Source organism: Stomoxys calcitrans, chromosome 3 (genome assembly GCF_963082655.1).
Source record: "Stomoxys calcitrans chromosome 3, idStoCalc2.1, whole genome shotgun sequence".
NCBI classification, from domain to species: Eukaryota; Metazoa; Arthropoda; class Insecta; order Diptera; family Muscidae; genus Stomoxys; species Stomoxys calcitrans.
Genome location: NC_081554.1, coordinates 12,656,194 through 12,680,219, shown reverse-complemented (window position 1 = coordinate 12,680,219; position 24,026 = coordinate 12,656,194). Strand labels below are relative to the sequence as shown.

The window sequence follows — 24,026 nt, the reverse complement described above, 5'->3', positions numbered from 1 at the left end:
AGAATTCCCCAAAAAGTTCTCATTTTGTTCGATTAGCCCATGTTACTTTTGGCTTGAGGTGTTGATGGACACAGTTACGCGCTTAAATACATAAATAACTTAAAAATAAGGTCTCATGCCTCCTTTTCGATCATCTTCCAAAAGATATATTTTTTTTTAGGAACACAAAACCCTCTACATCCTCATGATGGAGATCTTCATCATAATCATCAATTGAGAATGACGACAAAAGAGGCCAAATGAAAGATTACTTTGGCGTTACAGCACCAGAGTTGAGCCGTCATGTAAACAGTGGATTGTAGGAGAAATCTTGGTGTGGTGTGCAAAATTTTAGTTTACTTGGCACATATGGCCTCTCAGTTGTTAATGGCCTCCCAAGCACAGAGGTTGAAATTTTTTCCCTAAGACTATGAAGGCCTGGCTTCTAAATTTGTGGAATTTTATCTCTCAATTTTTATACCCTCCACCATGGGATGGGGGTATACTAATTTCGTTATTCTGTTTGTAACACCTCGAAATATGCGTCTAAGCCCCCATAAAGTATATATAGTCTGGATCGTCGTGACGTTTTAGGTCGAACTAGCCATGTCCGTCCGTCTGTTCGTCCTTCTGCCAGTCGAAAGCACGGTAACTTTTGAAGGAGTAGAGCTAGCCGCTTGAAATTTTGACAAATACTTCTTATTGGTGTAGGTCAGATGGGATTGTAAATAGGCCAAATCGTTCCATGTTTTGATATAGCTGCCATATAAACCGATCTTGGGTCTTGACTTCTTGAGCCTCTAGAGGGCCCAATTCTTATCCGATTGGAATAAAATTTTGCACGACATGTTCCGCTATGATATCCAACAACTGTGCTATATATGGTTCAAATCGGTCCATAACCTGAGATAGCTGACATAAAAACCGACATTGGGTCTTGACTTAGCCTCTAGAGGGCGCAATTCTTATCTGATTAGAATGAAATTTTGCACAACATGTTTTGTTATGATATCCAACAACTGTACTAAGTATGGTTAAAATCGGTACATTACCTGATATAGCTGTCATATAAACCGATCTGGGGACTTGAGTTTTTGAGCTTCTAGAGGGCGCAATCCTTATCCGATTGGAATGAAAATTTGCACCACGCATTTTGTTATGATATCCAAGAACTGTTCTAAGTATGGTTCAAATCGGCCCATAACCTGATATAGCTGCCATATAAACCGATCTTGGGTCTTGACTTCTCGAGCCTTTAGAGGGCGCAATTCTTATCCGATTTGGCTAAAATTGTGCACAAAGTATTTTATTATGATATCTAACATCTGTGCCAAGTATGGCTCAAATCAGTTCATAACCTGATATAGCTGCCATATAAACCGATCTGGGATTTGGACTTCTTGAGCCTCTAGAGGTCGCAATTATCATCCGATTTGCCTGAAATTTTGTACGACGAATCCTCTCATGACCATCAACATACATATTTATTATGGCCTGCATCAGTCAACAGCCTGATACAGCTCCCATATAAATCGATCTCTCTATTTTACTTCTTGGGCCCCCAAAGGGCGCAATTCTTATTCGAATTGGCTGAAATTTTCCACAGGTCTCCAACATATAATTTAATTGTGGTCCGAACCGGACCATATCTTGATATCTTTCTAATAGCAGAGCAAATCTTTTCTGTTTCCTTATTTTGCCCAAGAAGATATGCTGGGAAAAGAACTCGACAAACGCGATCCATGGTGGAGGGTATATAAGATTCGGCCCGGCCGAACTTAATGCCTTTTTACTTGTTTCCTTCCTTTTAACCAATGTTCAGTGCAATACCATCAGCCCCTTTCCACATGATTTTTAATTCATTTGAATATTTTTGGTTTTTTGTTTTCCCAAATTTTTACGCATGCGCAAAACACAAAGCTTCTCAAAAAGATATATCCAGCGCTCACATATGGCACATTACTATTCAAACTTTCAACATCAGTTGAAAGTACCAACATGTGATTCATCTCCTCATAGCCATGGTACTGGCCATAAACATATCCCTGCCATACCTTCACCTCTTTCACTCACTCAGCCATCCATCGATCGATCGCATCCATTTAGTCAGTCAACGTTCATTGATCGATCAGTTAAGCTTATTGATGTCTTCGATTGTGATCATAACCTAAGGATATGTGTTTTACGCCACAGCAGCCACCAACCACCAAACCACCACCACCGTGTGTTATGTTCCTTTTTAAGAGAGACAGAGTTGTCCGTCCGTCTCACACGGAAATTTGTGAATTATGATAATAAAAGTGTAAAAAATATGTTCCATACATAAATATCCTGCAAGGCTGGCGTTTAGCAATTTTCAATGGTATAATGGTCAGCCCGTATGAAGCATGCGTCGCTGCCCTATCTGTAGCAAAAGCGGTAGTCGAAGGATATCGTATCATAAATAACAGTTATTTGACCAAATTTAAATAGGCCTGCATACTTTATGAGAGGACTACTGTATGGTAATGAGGAAAAGGTTTTAAAATGTTTCTTTTTATTATTTATGTGGGAGAGGTGGTAATTGTCTGGCCCACAATTTTATAGAGTGGCTTAGAGCAACCGATTCTAGGCTTCTCACGAGTTGGCTCTGGGGCTAGCAGTTGCCCAGACCACCAGTGTACATTTCCCCATTTCTAAACCAGCAACCGCACAGCACTCATTCGAAAGACCACGGTCGTCTGGAGATCTTCCCATCCACCAACAGCATTTGTGCGACAGAAAAAATTTCCTTCATAGGCAAAATGACATTGATTCCATTGTCTAAAGAAATTTTAAAAATTTTTTTCCAACGACAAAATTTCCATGAAATTGTCCCTTAAAACAAAATTTCCCTCTAATTTTCTGAAAAAACTTAATTTTATTGAAAATTTCTCCTAAGAAAAAACTCACAAACCTTTTCTTTAAGAGCCAATAATAATCTCCACATTTTCCCTTAAACTTCTTGCCAATTTCTTATGATTGGCTAAACAGCAAGGCTGCTGCTTCCAGCAACTTCAACGCAATGAATCAACGCCACTAAGCGAACCAGTTAATCTTGAATATGTCAAAGACATTTCGACATTTCAGACAAAATGAAAAAGGTGTGAAAATAAAATTTACAAAAATGTATCAAGAATTCTGCAAGCAAAAGGAAGCATTGCGCTGGCAGTGGAACATCACCCAGAGCACTAATGAGGAGGCAGTTCATGAAGCAAGTGATTCAACGAATGCGGCCAGTGGCCGCCAAGATTGGGGTACAAAAAATATTCACAGAAATATTGACAACAACGAGCAGAGGGACAAACGGCGACTCCTTGCCATTGATAAGAGCACCAACTGGAACGATTGAGTTGCCGATAATTTTTTGACAATTATGACAAGTTGAAGTTAATTAGTACCTTTTGTATTGACAACAGCTAATCAAAGAGGCCAGAGGCAGCGGCAGCAGCAATGGCAACATCATCCCAACACCCATTCACCGTGACAATGATGTGCAACTATTTTTAATGAAAATGCTAAAAATAACGCAATGCTTAACTTAAACGACGCTACTCACTATCAATGGAAAAAACAAAACAAACAAGTAAAAGCGTGCAAAGTTCGGCCGGGCCGAATCTTATATACCCTCCACCATGGATTGCATTTGTCGAGTGTTTTTCCCGGCATCCCTTCTTAGGCAAAACAAGAACTAAAATAGAGAGAACAATTTATATGGGAGCTGTATCAGGCTATAGACCGATTCAGACCACAATAAACACATAAGTTGATGGTCATGAGAGGATCCGTCGTACAAAATTTCAGCTAAATCGGATAACTATTGCGCCCTCTAGAGGCTCAAGAAGTCAAGACCTAAGATCGGTTTATATGGCATCTATATCAGGTTATTCACCGATTTGAACCATACTTGGCACAGTTGTTGGAAGTCACAGCAAAACATGTCGTGCAAAATTGCATTTCAATCGGATTAGAATTGCGCCCTCTATTGCGCACGCTAACTCCTTCAAAAGTTAGCGTGCTTTCGACAGACAGGCGGACGGACGGACATGGCTAGATCCACCATCCTATGGTGGAGGGTATAATAAGAGAAATGCCACAAACACTGGGTGTTATCATTTAACAATGGCACTTGAATGTTATATGAAGGAGTTTCCTTTGGCGAAGAATAAACCGGTTCTTTGGTCCTTAGACAAATAAAAAAAAATATAAAAAAGACTTTAACGACCTGTGATATATTCGGCAAATTTTGCTCATGAACATTGCACTAAGAATCAGGGGCAAACTTCTCACATATCAATAAGTATAGTCCGATTCAAATTTAAGCACAATGCCAAGACGAGTCCAAACACCTCTTAAGAGTGTAGTTTTTATATGGCATAGTACCTCACCTCAAATGTTGCCAGCATCAGAAGGGGAAAACCACCGGAAAAATTTTTTGTCTTCAGGTTTAAAGTAAAGTAAGTCTCCAGGTTTACGTATTTCGTTGGAAGTGACGAAAAAGATTAGTGGTAAGAAGTTCAGCCAACATATGAAGAGGCGGGGTCTGCTGGGGGCCTATTTCCGATACAACAAAATGAAGTCGGCCGTGGATCGTGCTACGGAGTATCTTATCGAAGCCTTTTGAGACGTTAGCCCGAAATGAGTAGCGACGCGTAAGACCAACCAATAGTGGCAGGGGGCCACGAGGTGTTTTAGCAGCCCGAAAAAATAGAATGGAAGAAATATTGTTAAATGCAACTTTTATTGGCTCAAGATCCTTAATCGGCAGATCGGTCTATATGGCAGCTATATCTGCATAAAGATCGATCTGACCATATTTAGGTGTGGTGACGCAAGGCTTCAAATAACTCAATGTTTCAAATTTCAGCGAAATAGGATAATAATTGCGGCTTTTATGTGCGTAAGACCCTAAACCACCAGATCTGTGGCAGCTGTATCAATATATGGTCCGATCTGAACCATATCGGGAGGTTTTTATCAACTCAAAATTGCACCAAAAGGTACGAAATGGGTGAACTTTGTGCAAGGCGAATGGATAGAGGTTGAATTTTGAAATTTGACTTAAAAGACTTCAGGTGCAAAAGGATGAGGGTGAAAAGAACTTTGGGTACCCAGCACCTCGGGTGTATATGTAAACCCCCTTTCGCCACAATCTGGTGAAAATTGGATAACTTATGCACCCAAATTCGGCACTGACATTGAGTGGTCTACAAAAATAAAAGTCACTGTTGAATTTTGTATTTCAAATTTCAGCGAAATCGGGTAATAATAAAGTTTTTATGGTCTTTAGACCCTATATTGAGAGATCGGTCTATATGGCAGTTATATCTTAGTATGGACCGATCTAAACCATATTTGGGTCAGATGTCGGGAGGCTTATAATAACTCACTGTTGCAAATTTCATCCAAATCGGATAACAAGTAAAGCTTTGATGGGCTTCAGACCCTTTATCGGGAGATCGGTCTATATGGCAGCTATATCTATATATGAACCGATCTAATCCATATTTAGGTCAGATATCAGGAGGCTTAAAATAACTCACTGTTGCAAAATTTCAGAGAAATCGAGTAATAAATAAAGCTTTTATGGCCTTCAGACCCTTTATTGGGAGATCGGTCTAAATGGTAGCTATATCTAAATATAGTCCGATGTGAACCATATTTGGGTCAGTTGTCAGTTAAACTACTCACTGTTTAAAATTTTAGCAAAATCGGATGAAAAATAAAGTTTTTATGGGCATTAGACCCTTTATCCGTACCTGTGCCAAATTTCAGCTCAATATCTCAATTTTTGAAGGCTCTAGACACACGGACATCGTAAAATCGTAAATTCAGGCATTAGTGGAGCTATGAGGTATAGGTTCAGTCAAACTTAAGGCCTTCATGCTGGCTTGTAAATGGTATGAGAAAGTGCGCTGACGGAACTTCTGCGAGTAGATAAGAAGTTCGATGTAAGTAGTCGATGTAAACCCCGCGATTGAAGATGAGAGAAGTTTGAGGAATCACAATGGGACAATTTGGAGGCCACCATAGCGCAGAGGTTATGTCATGTCCGCCTATGACGCTGAACGCCTAGGTTCGAATCCTGGCGAGACCATCAGAACAAATTTTCACCGTTGGTTTTCCCCTCCTAATGCTGGCAACCTTTGTGAGGTACTATGCCATGTAAAACTACTCTCCAAAGTGGTATCGCACTGCGGCATGCCGTTCGGACTCGGCTATAAAACGGAGGCCCCTTATCATTGAGCTTTAACTTGAATCTCGGACTGCACTCATTGATATGTGAGAAGTTTGCCGCTGTTACTTAGTGGAATGGTCGTGGGCAAAATTTGCTGTTTTTTTAATGGGACAATACAAGGTCTCAGCGGATATTAAGACGAAGTCTTGCTATCATTGACGGTTCTAACCCAACCTAACCTGTATTAGCCAGGTTTATCCCAGGTGCGTAGCCTTTATACCTCTTTGATGAACTTTTGGTTTGTTTCTGAACCACTTGATACCTATTTTATGTACCAAATAAAACAACCACCTTTCATTGGTACTATAATCGAGTACATGGTTAGTGTTTATAAGTAATTTTCACACGATATTTATTGTTTTGTTATAATAGTACAATATATATGTATGTATAGTATAGGTAATATTTTTTCATTTCTCTTCTTCCTCCTTTCATCATCATCTTTGGGTTTGTTTGCATACAAATATATTTTTTTTTTTTTAGGTTTAATTACTAATTTGCTATCAGTCTACTTTTAAAATGTGAATATATTCTTTGGGGTTTTTCTGCTTTTTTTTTGAGAAAACACACAGAAACATGTGAGTGAGGGGACAAGGGGAAGGTGACAATGATCAAAACGTTTTTTTTCTGTTTTCTTTGAATGGGTGAATTTTAAAAAGTTCATTAATTATTTATAAAAAAAATAAAACAAAAAAAAAATACAACCAATTTTGATTATGTGGAATTTATAAAAAAAAATGTTTTTTATACGTGGACATTTTTAAAATTTCTTAAAAAAATTTCCAATGAAATTTTGATTTTTTCAAAAAATAACAAAAATTTAAAATTTTCGTATGTATATTAAAAAAAAAAAAAATTAAAGCTTTTTTTTTGGCCCGTTAAAAAAAAATTATAAATATTTTTCAGTGTCATGAGGTAAAAGGAACTTAAACTCAAAGTGTCTTAAAGTTAAAAGAAACATAAAAAAAAGTTATTTGTTACATGATTTGCTTTCACTAAATACTTAATAACATCACAAATTCAGTTTGTTGTTGTAGTTTTGTTTTATTGTTGTTGTGTTGATTTTTTATTTTTTTTTTTTTTTTTCTTTAAAATACTTGCCTAACATTAAGAAATATTTAAAATAGTTATAGGGGGCTTTATACTGGTGTGTCTGGGTGTGTTCGAGTGTGTTCAATGGGTGGTGGGGGGAGCACAAAGTCTTGGGTTTTTTATTCACTTTTTTGAGAGTATCTTTAAAACGTTCATCTTGTTAATCGTTTTGCAAAAAGGAGTCTTTTAATTTTTTTTATTGAAAATTCTTTTTTTTTTAATTTAATTTTTCAATAGTTTTGGTGGGTTTCAAGAATACAAATTGGTTTATTTCATGGATTATTTTCTCTTGGACATTTTTGCTTGTTTGATTTTTATGATAAACAGTCTGATTATGTGGTCATTCTTATTATTGCATGGCTTTAAATTGAAGTCTATTTTTAGGGGTTTTTGATACGTCTTAAGAAAATTAACCCTTTAAGAGGGTTCTTGACATACAGAAGTTCTGTTTCTTTGATATTTTTATGTTTGCTATGGGGTGGCTTATGAGTCTGACCGAGGCATAAACGGCCGTAGAAAACTCTTGGAATGGGTGGTTGTTGGGTGGGGGGGGGGGTAACTTTTAAAACTACACAAGTGAACTTTAGACAATTACGTGTTTCATTGCTACTCTTATTGTTTTAGTTGTTGTTGTTGTGGCGATTGGTGTTGTTGTTGTTGTTATTGTTAATCATGTGGTTTACATATGCTCACGCAATTATTGTTCTTTGGTTTAACTCTACAACTATGGCTGTAATGCCACTTTTGGGATCCTTTTGTGTTTTTGCTTTGAAATCTCTCTTAAATCTTATGATTGGCATGTCCATTCTGATGATGTGGCTGCTGATGTTGCACCTTATTGATAACCGCATTCATATCCACTATAACAGCATCTGGCATGGTGCAAGTGCTATCCAATTCAGTTTGTCCCTCCAAACTGACATGACCATTGGGGGTGCTGATGGGAATTTCCTGTGCAAGAGAAAAAATTCAAGTTGGCCCCGCAAAGAGAACAAAGCCAACCCCACAAAAATTTGTATTAGTAAATATCTCCTAAAAAGGGTTAAAGAGCACATGGCAGTAGTAGTAGTGGCAGTAGTTGTTGTTCTTCTTCACTTCACTTCAAGGCCCAGACCTCTAGCCAACTTAGTCTCACTTTTTTAATTTGCTTAGCATGTCATCTGGAAACGCATATTTTTTTAGTGAGTTACAGAAATTTTTAACAAAAAAAATTTCTGTTACAGTTTTTTTTTTTTTTAACACATTTTATACTTAGCCTTGATGGTTGGTAAGGGGTTAAGTTAGGTTTGGAGGGATAGGTTTTGTGTGTTTATTTAGAGTTATTAATGGAAATCATGTATTACCTGATAAAGTATTGCAGCATCAAGTGCCATTAATTCCTTACGAGATAGTTCTTCAACAATGGCTGCTGTATAACAATCACCCAACATGTTGTTAGTGGTCCGAATACGATCGCTGAAAGGGAGGAAGAGACTGAGAGGTAAATTCAAGTGCTGCTACGAAAGCAAAATTACAACGGATGTGAAGAAGTCTGTCTAAAAGGAGACCCAAACCGAGAAGGTGCCCACTTTGGTAAATAATATTGGGTTGCCCAAAAAGTAATTGCGGATTTTTTAAAAGAAAGTAAATGCATTTTTAATAAAACTTGGAATGAACTTTAATCAAATATATTTTTTTTACACTTTTTTCTAAAGCAAGCTAAAAGTAACAGCTGATAACTGACAGAAGAAAGAATGCAAATACAGAGTCACAAGCCGTTGAAAAAATTTGTCAACGCCGATTATATGAAAAATCCGCAATTACTTTTTGGGCAACCATACAATATCCTAGTTGAATTTATCCCTATAACTTTTGCTTATCTCCAGCTGCTCTTCATTCCCCCCGGTTACGCTGAGACTCAGGCTCAGATGCAAATTGAAAATTTTGACCATGGACATTCAACTAAGGAACAGGGACAAACGTCTCACATATCAATGAGTGTAGTCCGATTCAAATTTTAAGCTCAATGATAAGGGGCCTCCTTTTTATAGGCGAGTCCTAACGGCGTGCCGCGGTGCGACACCTCTTTGGAGAAAAGTTTTACATGGCATAGTACCACACAAATGTTGCCAGCATTAGGAGGGGAAAACCACCGCTGAAAAAATTTTCTGATGATCTCGCCAGGATTGGAACCCAGGCGTTCAGCGTCATAGGCGGACTTGTTAACCTCTGCGCTAAGGTGACCACCGATACCTTACAGTAAAATAGACCGAATCTTGGGCCAGGTCGAATATTGGGTACTCATACTCGGATCATACTCCGCAGGGAAGTTGAAAGTCCAAACAAAAGACCTCGAACCAAATTCAGCCAAATTGGATGAGGCTTCAAGGTGCCAAGAAGTTAAATTCAGGGTATCGGTTTATATGGGAGCTATATGTGTTTATAGACAGATTTGGATCATACTCTCCACGGATCATACTCTCCATAATAACAGAACTATGTGTGTTAGAAGTGATAGCAAAACACCACCTGCAAAATTTCAGTCAAATCTAACGAGACTTGGGCCCTCTAGAGGCTCAAGAAATCAAGACCCAAGATTGGTTTATATGGCAGCTATATCAAAACATGAACCGATTTGGCCCATTGATAGTCCCATCCTACCTACACTAACAGAAAATATTTTTGCAAAATTTCAAGCGGCTAGCTTGACTCCTTCGAAAGTTAGCGTGCTTTCGAGAATTGTGCCCTCTAGAGGCTCAAGAATGCAAGATCCAAGATCGGTTAATATGGCAGCTATATCAAAACATGAACCGATTAAAACCATACTTTGCGTAGTTGTTGGAAGCAATAACAAAACACCACGTGCAAAATTTCAGTCAAATCGGACGAGAATTGCGCCCCCTCGCGGCTCAAGAAGTCAAGATCCAAGATTGGTTTATATGTCAGCTATATCAAAACATTGACCGATATGGCCCATTTATAATACCAACGGACCTACACTAACAAAAAGTATTTGTGTAAAATTTCAAGCGGCTAGCTTTACTTCTTCGAAAGTTGGCGTGCATTCGAGATTTGCGCCCTCTAGACGCTCATGAAGTCAAGACCCAAGATCGGTTTATATGGCAGCTATATCAAACATGAACCGATTTGGACCATACTTAGCGCAGTTGTTGGAAGTGATAGCAAAACACTATGTGCAAATTTTCAATCAAATCGGACGAGAATCATACTCGAAACGGATATTGCAAAACCGAACAAAAGAACTTGGTCAAAATTTCAGGCAAATCGGATGAAACTTGAAGCTGCTAGAGGTTCAAGGTGGAAAATCTAGAGTTTGAGTTGAGGGCAAATTTTAGCCAAATCGGATGAAAATTGAGGCTGCTCCCTGAGTTCGAATCCTGGCGAGACCTTCAGAGAAAATTTTCAGCGGTGGTTTTTCCTCTCCTAATTCTGCCAACAGTTGTGAGGAACTATGCCATGTTAAAACTTCTCTCCAAAGTGGTGTCGCACTGTGGCACGCCGTTTGGATTCGGCTATGGAGGAGGTCCATTATAATTGAGCTTAAAACTTGAATAGAGAGAAGTTTGACCCTGCACCCTAGTGGAATGTTTTTGGGCAAAATTTTAATTTTTATACCCACCACCGAAGGATGGGGGTATATTCATTTTGTCACTCCGTTTGCAACACATCGAAATATCCATTTCCGACCCTAGAAAGTATATATATTCTTGATCAGCGTAAAAATCTAAGACGATCTAGTCCGTCCGCCTGTCCGTCTGTCTATTGAAATCACGCTACAGTCTTTAAAAATAGAGATATTGAGCTGAAATTTTGCACAGATTCTTTTTTTGTCCATAAGCAGGTTAAGTTCGAAGATGGGCTATATCGGACTATATCTTGATATAGCCCCCATATAGACCGATCCGCCGATTTAGGGTCTTAGGCCCTTAAAAGCCACATTTATTATGCGATTTTCCTAAAATTTGGGACAGTGAGTTGTGTTAGGCCCTTCGACATATTTCCTCAATTTGGCCTAGATCGGTTCAGATTTGAATATAGCTGCCATATAGACCGATCTCTTGATTTAAGGGTTTGGGCCCATAAAAGGCGCATTTGTTGTCCGATGTCGCCAAAATTTGAGACAGTGAGTAAAGTTAAGTCCTTCGACATACTTCTGTAATATGGCATAGATCGGTTCAGAATTGGATATAGCTGCCATATAGACCGATCTCTCGATTTAAGTTCTTCGGCCCACAAAAGGCGAATTTATTGTCCGATAATGCTAAAATTTGGAACAGTGAGTTGTGTTAGACCTTTCGACATATTTTTGCAATTTGGCCTAGATCGGTTCAGATGTAAATATAGCTGTCATATAGACCGATCCGCCGATTTAGGGTCTTAGGCCCATAAAAGCCACATTTATTATCCGATTTTGCCGAAATTTGGGACAGTGAGTTGTGTTAGACCCTTCGACATTTTTCTTCAATTTGGCCTAGATCGGTCTAGATTTGAATATAGCTGCCATACAGACCGATCCGCCGATTTAGGGTCTTAGGCCCATAAAAGCCACATTTAATATCCGATTTTGCCAAAATTTGGGACAGTGAGTTGTGTTATGCCCTTCGACATATTTCTTCAATTTGTCTTAGATCGGTTCAGATTTGAATATAGCTGCCATATAGACCAATCTCTCGATTTAAGGTTTTGGGCCCATAAAAGGCGCATTTATTGTTCGATGTCGCCAAAATTCGGGACAGTGAGTTAAGTTAAGCCTCTCGACATACTTGTGCAATATGCCACAGATCGGTCCAGATTTGGATATAGCAGCCATATAGACCGATCCGCCGATTTAGGGTCTTAGGCCCATAAAAGCCACATTTATTATCCGATTTTGCAAAAATTTGGGACAGTGAGTTGTTTTAGGCCCTTCAACATAGTGCGTCAATTTGACCTAGATCGGTCCAGATTTGAATATAGTTGCCATATAGACCCAACTCTCGGTTTAAGGTCTTGCGCCCATAAAAGGCGCATTTGTTGTCCGATGTCGCCAAAATTTGAGACAGTGAGTAAAGTTAAGCCCCTTGGCATATTTATCCAATTTTGCCTAGATCGATCAAAATTTGGATATAGTCCCTATATGGACCGATCCGCCGATTTAGGGTCTTAGGCCCATAAAAGCCACATTTATTATCCGATTTTGCAAAAATTTGGGACAGTGAGATGTGTTATGCCCTTCGACATCCTCCTTCAATTTGGCCTAGAGCGGTCCAGATTTGAATATAGCCCGTTATAGACCGTTCTGCCTATATAAAGTATTTGCCCCATTAAAGCCCAATTTGTTATCCGATTTTGCTGAAATTTGGGATAATGAGTTGTGTTAGGTCCCTCGACATCAAATCAATGCGACCCACATTGACATATAGCTGCCATATAAACCAATCTCCCGATTTAAGGTCTTGGACCCTTAAAGGCGCATTTATTGTCCGATTTCGCTGAAATTTGGTACCCTGAGCTATGTAAGGCTGTTGCACATTCATGCTTGTATATATCTGCCTTATACATATACCGATCTCCCGGTCTAAGTTATTGGGCCTATAAGAGGTGGCTTGGTCCAAATAGGACCATATATCGATATAGCTACTATGTTTTCATAAATGATGAATTTTCCCTGTTTTATGATGAATGTTGGTTAATATGCATATTCGAGCTGGTGGGTACTCACAGTTCGGCCCGGCCGAAATTAATGCCTTGTTACTTGTTTGTGCTTCTATCACCCCGAGAGTTGGTGATATCCTTGTACGCCTCGGTTTAGGTACTTCCAGCCCCTGTCTACATCTTTTGGCCTCATAGTTTCTGCCCAGCGGGACTTTTCCGATATCTTTAAGCCTTTTCGTTTTTCTAGCCTTTTCGTGAATTGCTGTCATTAAGCGTAGCCCTTGTTTGACGCCCAAGACGCCGCAGTTTTTTTTTTGCTGGCCCAGGGATCATCTTCGAGGTCACTACGATTTGTAGTCCCCTTGGACTGCAAAATCTGTTTTGTCTAACCCCATATTGCTAAACGATGAATTTTTTGTCTGAAAATCCCCTGGAGGATTACCGAAATTTTAACATTTCCAGTTTTATTCGTCTTGATTACTACAGGGTGCTAAATATTCGCAAACTCTGCAATTACAGCCCTTACTTATAGCTAAAATACAGTGATATTTGTTGGTAATACTTACACAAACCAATCGACAGCAAACAAGAGTGTGACATCCTGCACCGGAGCATCAATAGCCGTCAGGACAACCAAGAGTAGAACCAGAGCAGCACTTGGTACACTAGCAGAGCTCATCGAAGCTGCGGTAGATGTCAGCAGGACAGTGACAATTTCGCCAAAGCCCAAAGTCATGCCACTCATCTGAGCGATGAAGATCGAAGCAATGGAAATGAAGAGAGCCGTGCCGTCCATGTTGATGTTACAGCCAATGGGCAGGACGAAACGCGTTATACGCTGATCCACACGTAGCTTGTCGTTCATGCAACGGAATGTCACAGGAAGTGCAGCAGCACTGGATGAGGCAGTTTGAAGATTGTAGAAAAATATATCACAGATATCCAAGAGTTGTAGTATCACAGATGATTTTGTTTAGAGAGAATTATCACAGTCACATTTTGGTTTTAAATATTTTTTTTTTTTTTTAAAGGTTAACAATTTACAGTTGTTGGAATATTTTTTTTTTTTTTTGGTTTTTAGGTTGGGAAAATTTTACATAATTTTCACATGAATGTTTTCGTGTGTTTTTGGTTAGTTTTGGGTTTTTTTGAGGTGTTGTTGTTGAACAACGTTTTAAATCAAAAATGTTGCATAAAAGTACAAACCAAAAAAGGAAAGAAATATTTGTAGCAAATGAACAGAGTTTTTGTTTAAAGGAAATGAATAATTATTAAAAAAAAATTACCAAGAAGACAAACAATCTGTGTCCTTATGTCCTTTGGTAGGAGAGTAAAGAGTACAAGGCATCGCTTGAACGATGCCCAATGCCCATTGTAGGTTTTTGTTTCCCTCATATCCCCTTTTGTGTCAGGGGGTGAATGGGCGAAACAAAAACTTTAAGGGCGCTCTCATTGAAAAAATTTCTCTTTTTTTTTTGATCGTTTCTTCATTTTCTGAAAATATTTAATATTTAAATTTTTATGTATGGCTTACGTTGATGCTGTCGCAAATGCGGTTAGCATGGCTTGTATTAATCCTGCATAGAATTTGAATGGATTACGACGCACCACCACATAATAGATGGCTTGCATGATCACAAACTGATAGAGAACCACCCCAATGGTCACCGTCAGTATGAACCACATCAGCTGGGCCATAACCAGATGCAGATCGTTGACGCTGAGAATTTTGCCCGCTATCACCGAACTGATGCCCACCGGTGTTAGCCACATGACGCAGGTGACCATTTTCATGACAACCTCAAATATGGCCGAAAAGAAATCCACCACAACTTGGCCCTTTTCACCGATTGTGCCGAGGAATGTGCCAAAGACTAGACAGAAGAAAACAATGCCCAGGGTATTGGTGCCACTGCGATACTGGATGACACGTATGAGTGCGGGTTCCACATCCTGACGTTGTGCCTCTACGGCGGGATCTTCATCTGTATCGTTGGTCTCGCTGACGGTTTCATTGAATGTATTCGTTATTGAAGGTTTAGGCAGATAAACAGTGTGCGCTTGTTGAAATGTGGCTTGGAATAGGTTGTCTGGGAAGACATTTCTGCAAAAAGACAAAGAGAGAGAGAGAGGAGAGAAGCAAAAAGAGAGAGTGATTAGAATTAGGAAGTTGTACGAGATTGTAATAAGCGTTGCAAAACTTAACTAAAATTCAAAGAAGTTTCTATTAAAAAAAAAGAGTCACCCTGTTTAATGGATTTTTGTTAGCTAAGACATACACCTGACACTAACAGCATGTACTATAAAAGGTGTATACTTAGCTTGGACACACACCTCTTGAACGAAGTTATGAGCTATAAAAACTAATATAACGCTATTAGGCCAGTAAACGAATATAATTCGGCCAGTTATTTATTTTTTTATACCCACCACCGTAGGATAGCAGGTATATTCATTTAGTCATTCCGTTTGCAACATATCGAAATATCAATTTCCGACCCTACAAAGTATATATATTTCGGATCGTCGTAAACTTCTAAGACGATTAAACGATGTCCATGATAGAGATATTGATAATAAAGGGTCGGATAAATGATGATGATGATAAAGGGTCGAAAGCCCATAAAAGCTTTATATTTAACCGATTTCGCTGAAATTTGAAACAGTGAGTAGTTTTAGGCCTCCTAACATAGGACCCAAATATGGAGATCGGTCTATATGGTAACTAGATATGGTAACCATATAGACCGATCTCCCGATAAAGGGTCTGAAAGTCATAAAAGCTTCAGTTTTTATCCGATTTCGCTGAAATTTGCAACAGTGAGTTATTTTAAGACTCCCGACATCTGACCTAAATATGGATTAGATCGGTCCATATTTAGATACAGCTGCCATATAGTCCGATCTCCCGATAAAGGGTCTGAAGGCCATAAAAGCTTTGTTTTTTATCCGATTTCGCTGAAATTTGAAACAGTGAGTAGTTTCAGACCTCTCAACTTCGAACCTAAATATGGTTCAGATCGGACTATATTTAGATATAGCTGCCATATAGACCGATCTGCCGATAAAGGGTCTGAAGCCCATAAAAGCTTTATTTATAATCCGATTTCGCTGAAATTTAAAACAGTGGGCTATTCTAAGCCTCCCGACATCTGACCCAAATACGGTTCAGATCGGACTATATTTAGATAATGCTGCCATATAAGCCGATCTCCCGACAAAGAGTCTGAAGGCCATAAAAGCTATTTTTTACCGATTTCGCTAAAATTTTAAACTGTGAGTTATTTTTAGCCTCCAGATACCCGGTCTAAATATAGTTCAGATCGGAAATTTTTTATTTATAGATACCATGTATAAAGGGAAATTTGGAATTATGCGCAGTTTTAAGCCTCTCAACATCCGACTCAAATATGGTACAGATCGGACTATATTTAGATATAGCTGCCATATAGACCGATCTCCCGATAAAGGGTCTGAGGCACATAAAAGCTTTATTTTTTAACCATTTTCGCTGAAATTTGAAATAGTGGGTAGTTTTACACCTCCCAACATAGGACCCAAATATGGTTCAGATCGGACTATATTTAGATATAACTGCGATATAGACCGATCTCCCGATAAAGGGTCTAATTCCCATAAAAACTTAATTTTTCATCCGATTTCGCTGAAATTTGAAATACAAAATTCAAATTCAAAAAGTTTGAAATAGTGGGTAGTTTCACACCTCCCAACATAGGACCCAAATATGGTTCAGATCGGACTATATTTAGATATATAACCGCCATATAGACCGATCTCCCGATAAAGGGTCTAATTCCCAAAAAAACTTAATTTTTCATCCGATTTCGGATGAAACCACTCAATGTCTGTGCCGACTTTGGGTGCATAGGTTATCCAATTTTCACCAGATTGTAGCGAAAGGGGGTATACATATACACCCGAGGTGGGGGGTGTCCAAAGTTCGGCCCGGCCGAACTTAATGCCTTTTTACTTGTTTGACTCTCTTTCAGTGTATAATACACTCATAATTATTCGCTGCGCCAAAGATGTGTTAATGTCTATTAGTACTCACCTTCCCAAATCCAATAAACTATCCAAAAGATTCACAGCCCTCTTATCAGTGGAACGATCTATAGAATTGTGTAAATCCGGGTCACCTGGATGAATCAGCAGCACCAAAGCAATACCCAATGCGGCATTCATCAGCGAGGTAGAGGCAAAATACACCAAAGTCCTTAGGGCTATCTTGCCATTCATGCGGGCATTTAAGCTGGCCGAACCGGCGATAAGACTTGAAATGACCAAAGGTAAAATCATCAGTTTCAGCACACGCATAAATAACTCGCCCGGATAGGAGATCAGCATAATGGAGTCCTCATGTAGGTGGAAAGGACGAAGTGAGAAACCTGGAAATAGAATAAGAAATAAATATTTTAAAATTAAAATTGAACAGCTCGAAGTGGTTGAAGTTCCTTAAGGGTTAAAGCGAAATTTTAAGAATTAGATGGAAACACTATGTGTTAGATATGTTGGAAAATACACCGTTTGTATACTTTCTCTAGATACTTTATGTGCTGCAGTTGTGCATGGTCACATTAATTTATAAAATATCCACACTTTTTTGCCACCTATTGCAAAATAACTATGAAATTATGGCCATAGATTTGAAGAACATGTCACCTACTCGCCGCCATTCTTGTGTACTTAGAGTACCTCTGTGTGTACTCTCTGCCCTACTCTAATGTTTCCGAATTCTATTTTTATCTGACCTATTTCTTTCAGTTGATTGTGTCTTTTCTTTTTCTGTTAGTTTTTGTTTTGTTTCTTCTTTCCTAGACTTGAAGGAAGGTGGCAGGTGCTTGCTCTGGGATTGTATCAAGTGTTCCAACACATGTTCACGTTTACCATGAACTTGAACTTATCAGTCAGCCAGCCGTATCTGCCATCCCAACCACTTTCTCTAGTACTGTGGAGTTTATGTGTGTGTGTGTGTATTCAAGGATAATTGTGTCAGTAAAAACAGTAGGGAGCAATTAAATAGCATTGTTTTCAAATTCCTTTCATTGGAAACGGAGGTAAAAATTAATAGAGATTACTGATTATTTTGAGTTAATTGGAATTCATTTGACAAGGGTTGGTATTCTGTTAATCTTTTCATGCGAAAATCTGTTAAACTCCTTAATAAAATCAGTAAAGAAAGGCAAAAATCGGGCGGTGCCGACTGTATAATACCCTTTACCTACACTTTAAATACAAAGAGAGAGCATTTTTGGGATGGGTGGTCAATAAATGCGCTTGTAGTGGTTCCAGGGGTGAAAATCGGACGATATATGTATGAGAGCTGTATATAAACCTAAACCGATTTCCATAATATTCACCAATAATGTGTAGAGTCCAAAGAATGTCCCTCTTACCCAATTTGGAAATCGGTTAACAAATGACCATTTTATTGCATTATTACTGTAAATCGGACGAAATTATCCAAATCCAAAATCTGAACCGATTTTTTCCAATTTTAATAGGTTTCGTCTTCAGGCCGAAAAACTTGCCTGTACCAAGTTTTTAGACCAACGAAGGAAAATTAAGACCTGTACTTCGTACACAAACTAACATGGATAGACAGAGGGGCAGGCAGACAGACGAAGATAGCTTAATCGAATCAGAAAGTGATTCTGAGTCGATCGGTATACTTATCAATGGGTCCATCTCTCTTCCTTCTGGGTGTTACAAATATATGCACAAAGTTATAATACCCTGTACCACAGTGATGGTGTAGGGTATAAAAGCGTATGAGCTACAAACATGTGAAATAAATAAAGGACATCTTTACGCTAATGGCTTAAGGGGAGTACATAACAAGTAAAAGCGTGCTAAGTTCGGCCGGGCCGAATCTTATATACCCTCCAAAATGAATCGCATTTGTGAATTTCTTTGCGCGTATCTCTTCTCAGGCAAACACGTGATAAAATATAAGAATTGCTATGATTTTGGAGCTATAATATCAAGTTATTGTCCAAATCGGACCACAATTGAACTGAATGTTGGTGACTATAGTAGAAGTCTTTGTGTAAGATTTCAGTCAGTTCGAATAAAAATTGCGACCTTTAGGGGCTCAAGAAGTAAATAAGGGAGATCGGTTTATATGGGAGCTGTATCAGGCTATAGAATGATTCAGACCATAATTGACACGAATGTTGAAGTTCATGAGAGAAGTCGTTGTACAAAATTTCAGCCAAATCGGACAAGAATTGCGCCCTCTAGAGGCTCAAGAAGTCAAGATCCCAGATCGGTTTATATGACAGTAATATCAGGTTATGGATCGATTTAAACCGTGCTTGGCACAGTTGTTGGATTTCATAACAAAACACGTCATACAAAATTTCATTCCAATCGGATAAGAATTGCGCCCTCTAGAGGCTCAAGAAGTCAAGACCCAAGAACGGTTTATACGGCAGCTATATCAAAACATGGACCGATATGGCCCATTTACAATTCCAGCCGACCTACAGCAAGAAGCATTCGCAAAGCAAATTTCAAGCGGATAGCTTTACTGCTTCGAAAGTAAGCGAGCTTTCGACAGACAGACAGACGGACGGACATTGCTAGATCGACTTAAAATGCCATGACGATCGAGAGTACATATACTTTATGGGGTCTCAGAAGAATATTTCGAGGAGTTACAAACGGAATGAGAAATGAGCGAACCCCCATCCTATGGTGGAGGGTATAAAAACAATTAATCCCATTCTTAAGTGAATGTAAGATTTCTTTAATACAAACAAGTAAAAAGGTATTAAGTTCGGCCAGGGCGAACATTGGATACCCTCCACCTCGGGTGTATATGGCGAAAGGTGGTTCGCCACAATCTGGTGAAAATTGGATAACTTTTGCACCCAAATTCGGCACGGACATTGAGTGGTCTAATAAATATAAGTCACAGTCGAATTTTGAATTTCAAATTTCAGCGAAATCGGGTAAAAAATAGAGCTTTTATGGGCTTCAGACCTTTCATCGGCAGATCGCTCTGTATGGAAGCTATATCTAAATATAGTCCGATCTGAATCATATTTGGGTCAGTTGTAGGGAAGTTTTAGGCTACTCACTGTTTCAAAGTTCAGCGAAATCGGGTAATAAATAGAGCTTTTATGGTCTTCAGACCCTTTATCGGGAGATCGGTCTATATGGTAGCTATATCTGAATACAGTCCGATCTAAACTATATTTGGGTCAGTTGTCTGAAAGCCCTAAACTACTCACTGTTTTAAATTTCGGCGAAATCGGGTAATAAATGAAGCTTTTATGGTCTACAGACCCTTTATCGGGAGATCAATCTGTATGGCAGCTATATCTTAATATAGTCCGATCTGAACCATATTTGGTTCAGATGTCAGGAGGCTTGATATAACTCACTGTTTTAAATTTCAGCGAAATCGAGTAATAAATAAAGCTTTTATGGTTTTCAGACCCTCTATCGGGAGATAGGTCTATATGGCAGCTATGTCTAAATATAGTCCAAACTGAATCATATTTGGTTCAGTTGTCGGGAAGCCCTAAAGAATATGTTCCGATTTGGACCAAATACTTATACGTACAAGTCATTGTTCAATTGTGTATACCAAATTTTTGGCCTAACATATGTCACTGTGTCAAATTTCAATGAAATCGGATTATAAGCGCGCCTTTTATGAGGTCAAGACTTTAAATTGAGATATCGGTTTATGGCAGCTATATCCAAATCTGGACCGATTTGGGCCAAGCGGCAGAAAAATGTCAAAAAGCCTAACCAAACTCACTGTCCCAAATTTCGGCGACATCGGACGATAAATGCGCCTTTATGGGCCCAAAGCCTTAAACCAAGAGATCGGTCTATATGGCAGCTATATTCAAAACTGGACCGATCTGAGACAAATTGAAGAAGTATGTCGAAGGGCCTAACACAACTCACTGTGCCAAATTTCGGCGACATCGGACAATAAATGCGTCTTTTATGGATGCTAGACCTTAAATTGAGAGATCGGTCTATATAGCAACTACATACAAATCTGGACCAATCTGGGCGAAATTAAAGAAGGATGTCGACGGTCTTAACACAACTTACTGTTCTAAATTTCAGCTAAATCGGATAATAAATGTGGCTTTTATGGGCCCAAGATCCTAAATCGGCGGATCGGTCTATATGTCAGCTTTTATGGGCCTTAGACCCTAAATCGTCGGATCGGTCTATATGGCAGTTACATCCAAATAAGGAAGGGCCTAAATTTCAGCAAAATCGGATAATAAATGTGGCTTTTATGGACCTAAGAGCCCAAATCGGCGGATCGGTCTATATGGGGGCTATATCAAGATATAGTCCGGTTTAGCCCATCTTCGAACTTAACCTGCTTATGGAGAAAAAACAATCTGTGCAAAGTTTTAGCTCAATATCTCTATTTTTAAATACTGCAGCGTGATTTCAACAGACAGACGGACGGACGGACATGTCTAGATCGTCTTAGATTTTTACGATGATCAAGAATATATGTACTTTATAGGGTCGGAATGGATATTTCGATGAGTTGCAAACGGAATGACAAAATGAATATACCCCTATCCTTCCGTGGTGGGTATAAAAAAATTAAATAATATGTGGATGTTAAAAATTGCCAACTTTCGACAAGCCAGTTTCCCCCCCAAACATGACCTTATGTGACGCAAACAATTTTTCTTAAAAAGTTTCATTCGTCTTCTTCACGCCAATCTAAATTTCATTACGATACCACTTTCCCAACTCAAGCTAGAATTTTTCTAAGACAGCTCTATTCTTGGGTACTCTTCTACCCCTATATCGCTAATGGGTTAAAGTGACTCTAAAATCACACTACACAAAAAATAATCATATGGGCACACTAATACATGATCAATATTTCCTTCAAAACATTGCCATTTCTAACATTGAAACTCTCTACATTCACTGGCAATGTTCAATTTTAAATGCATCCTCTTTCCATACTATATTGTGTATACATCCCCATATCAGTAATGCACATCAATACTTTGCCTTATGAATTTGTCGTTAAACCGTCCCATTGCCATTGAGTGCCAACTGAACTCATCAGATTTGTGGCATGCCACACATGCATATCAAAGAACAACAAAAACTTAAATAAATTATTTGTTGACTGTTAGCACTTTATTACCTCCATTGTCACGAAATACGGAAAAAAAATCACAAAACCTGTCGCCTCCACCTAAATGTTGACGATTGATTTTGTTTGTTTATAGCGCAAAATAGGGTTGCCCAAAAAGTAATTGCGGATTTTTCATATAGACGGCGTTGACAAATTTTTTCACAGCTTGTGACTCTGTAATTGCATTCTTTCTTCTATTAGTTATCAACTGTTACTTTTAGCTTGCTTTAGAAAAAAAGTGTAAAAAAAGTGTATTTGATTAAAGTTCATTCTAAGTTTTATTAAAAATGCATTTACTTTCTTTTAAAAAATCCGCAATTACTTTTTGGGCAACCCAATAAAATAATTGCTTGGGTATTTTTTTTTTTTTTTTTTTTTTTTTGTTTAAACATAAATTAAAACATTGTTTATCTTAAAATACTTTGTATGGGTTAAAATGTTTTGCATATAAGTGAATAACTTGTTGGGAAAAATAAGCCGTCAATGGATAAGGGCAGATATACGAACGGACGGACCAGTTGAGTGGTTAACTTGCTGATAAGAGGATAAACAAGCGAAAGCGTGCTACGTTCGTCAGTGCCGGATGAGGTGTTACAAACGGAATGACGAAATTATTATACCCCCATCCTATGGTGGGGGGTATAAAAACACATGCTTCTAGCCCATGCAAAACTTTGAAAGAATCGAAAGAGAATCAGTGAAAGTGGTTTTGGCAGTAAATGGGGATAAGACAAAATGGATGATATCAACTCCCACAACGACTTGTACATCCGAGCATATAAAGACAAGCCGTTAAGTTTGGCCGGGCCGAAATTTAGATACCCACCACCTCGGGTATATATGAAAACCACCTTTCGTCATAATCAGATGAAAAATGCATGATTTATGCCCCCATAGCAGATCTATCGAAATATGATCCGATTTGGATCAAATTCAGCTCGGAAATTGAGTGGTCCAATAAGTCATTGTTAAATTTTGTAGAACAACATATTGGTCTTTTTGGTAGCTATTGGGTTGCCCAAAAAGTAATTGCGGATTTTTTAAAAGAAAGTAAATGCATTTTTAATAAAACTTAGAATGAACTTTAATTAATTATACTTTATTTACACTTTTTTTTTTCTAAAGCAAGCTAAAAGTAACAGCTGATAACTGACAGAAGAAAGAATGCAATTACAGAGTCACAAGCTGTGAAAAAATTTGTCAACGCCGACTATATGAAAAATCCGCAATTACTTTTTGGGCAACCCAATATAACCAAATATAGATCGATCTGAACCATATACGACACGGATGTCGAAAAGCCTAACGAAATCGGATAATAAATGCGCCTTTTATGGGGCAACGAGATCGAGAGATCGGCCTATATGGCAGCTATATCCAAATCTAAACCGGTCTAGGTCAAATTGAAGAGGGGTCTAACACAACTCACTGTTCCAAATATCGGCGAAATCGGACCATAAATGCGTATTTTATAGGCCCAAGACTTTTAATCGAAAGATCGGTTTATATACAAGCTATATCAAAATCTGAACCGATCTGAGCTGCAGAAAGATGTTGGACAGCCTAACACAGCTCACTATCCCAAATTTCGGCGAAAACTGAACCAATCTGAGCCAAATTGAAGAAGGATGCCGAAGGGGCTAACACAACTCACTATCTCTTGGGCCTTTATGAGCCCAAGACGATAAATCGAGAGAACGGTCTATATGGCAGCTATATCCAAATCTGAACTAATCTGGGCCAAATTGAAGAGGGATGTTGAAGGACCTACTACAACTCACTGTTCTAAATTTCGGTGACATGAGACAATAAATGCACCTTATATGGGCCCAAAAGTTTAAATCGAGAGATCGCTCTATATGGCAGCTATATCCAAATCTGGACCGATGTGGGCCAGAT

General features: G+C 38.6%; 1 protein-coding gene across 1 annotated transcript in view; it reads right to left on the bottom strand.

Moving 5' to 3' along the window:
* Positions 1–7,291: 7,291 nt before the first annotated feature.
* LOC106092170 (excitatory amino acid transporter) overlaps positions 7,292–24,026 on the bottom strand; it is a 50,203-nt gene continuing 33,468 nt past the window's right edge. The window contains exons 4-8 of the mRNA XM_059365003.1: positions 17,034–17,367; positions 14,496–15,065; positions 13,528–13,857; positions 8,671–8,782; positions 7,292–8,278 (exon numbers count right to left, since the gene is read on the bottom strand). Of these exons, the coding sequence (XP_059220986.1) occupies positions 8,108–8,278; positions 8,671–8,782; positions 13,528–13,857; positions 14,496–15,065; positions 17,034–17,367 (1,517 nt within the window). The 3' untranslated portion in view covers positions 7,292–8,107. The remainder of the gene's footprint in view (positions 8,279–8,670; positions 8,783–13,527; positions 13,858–14,495; positions 15,066–17,033; positions 17,368–24,026) is intronic.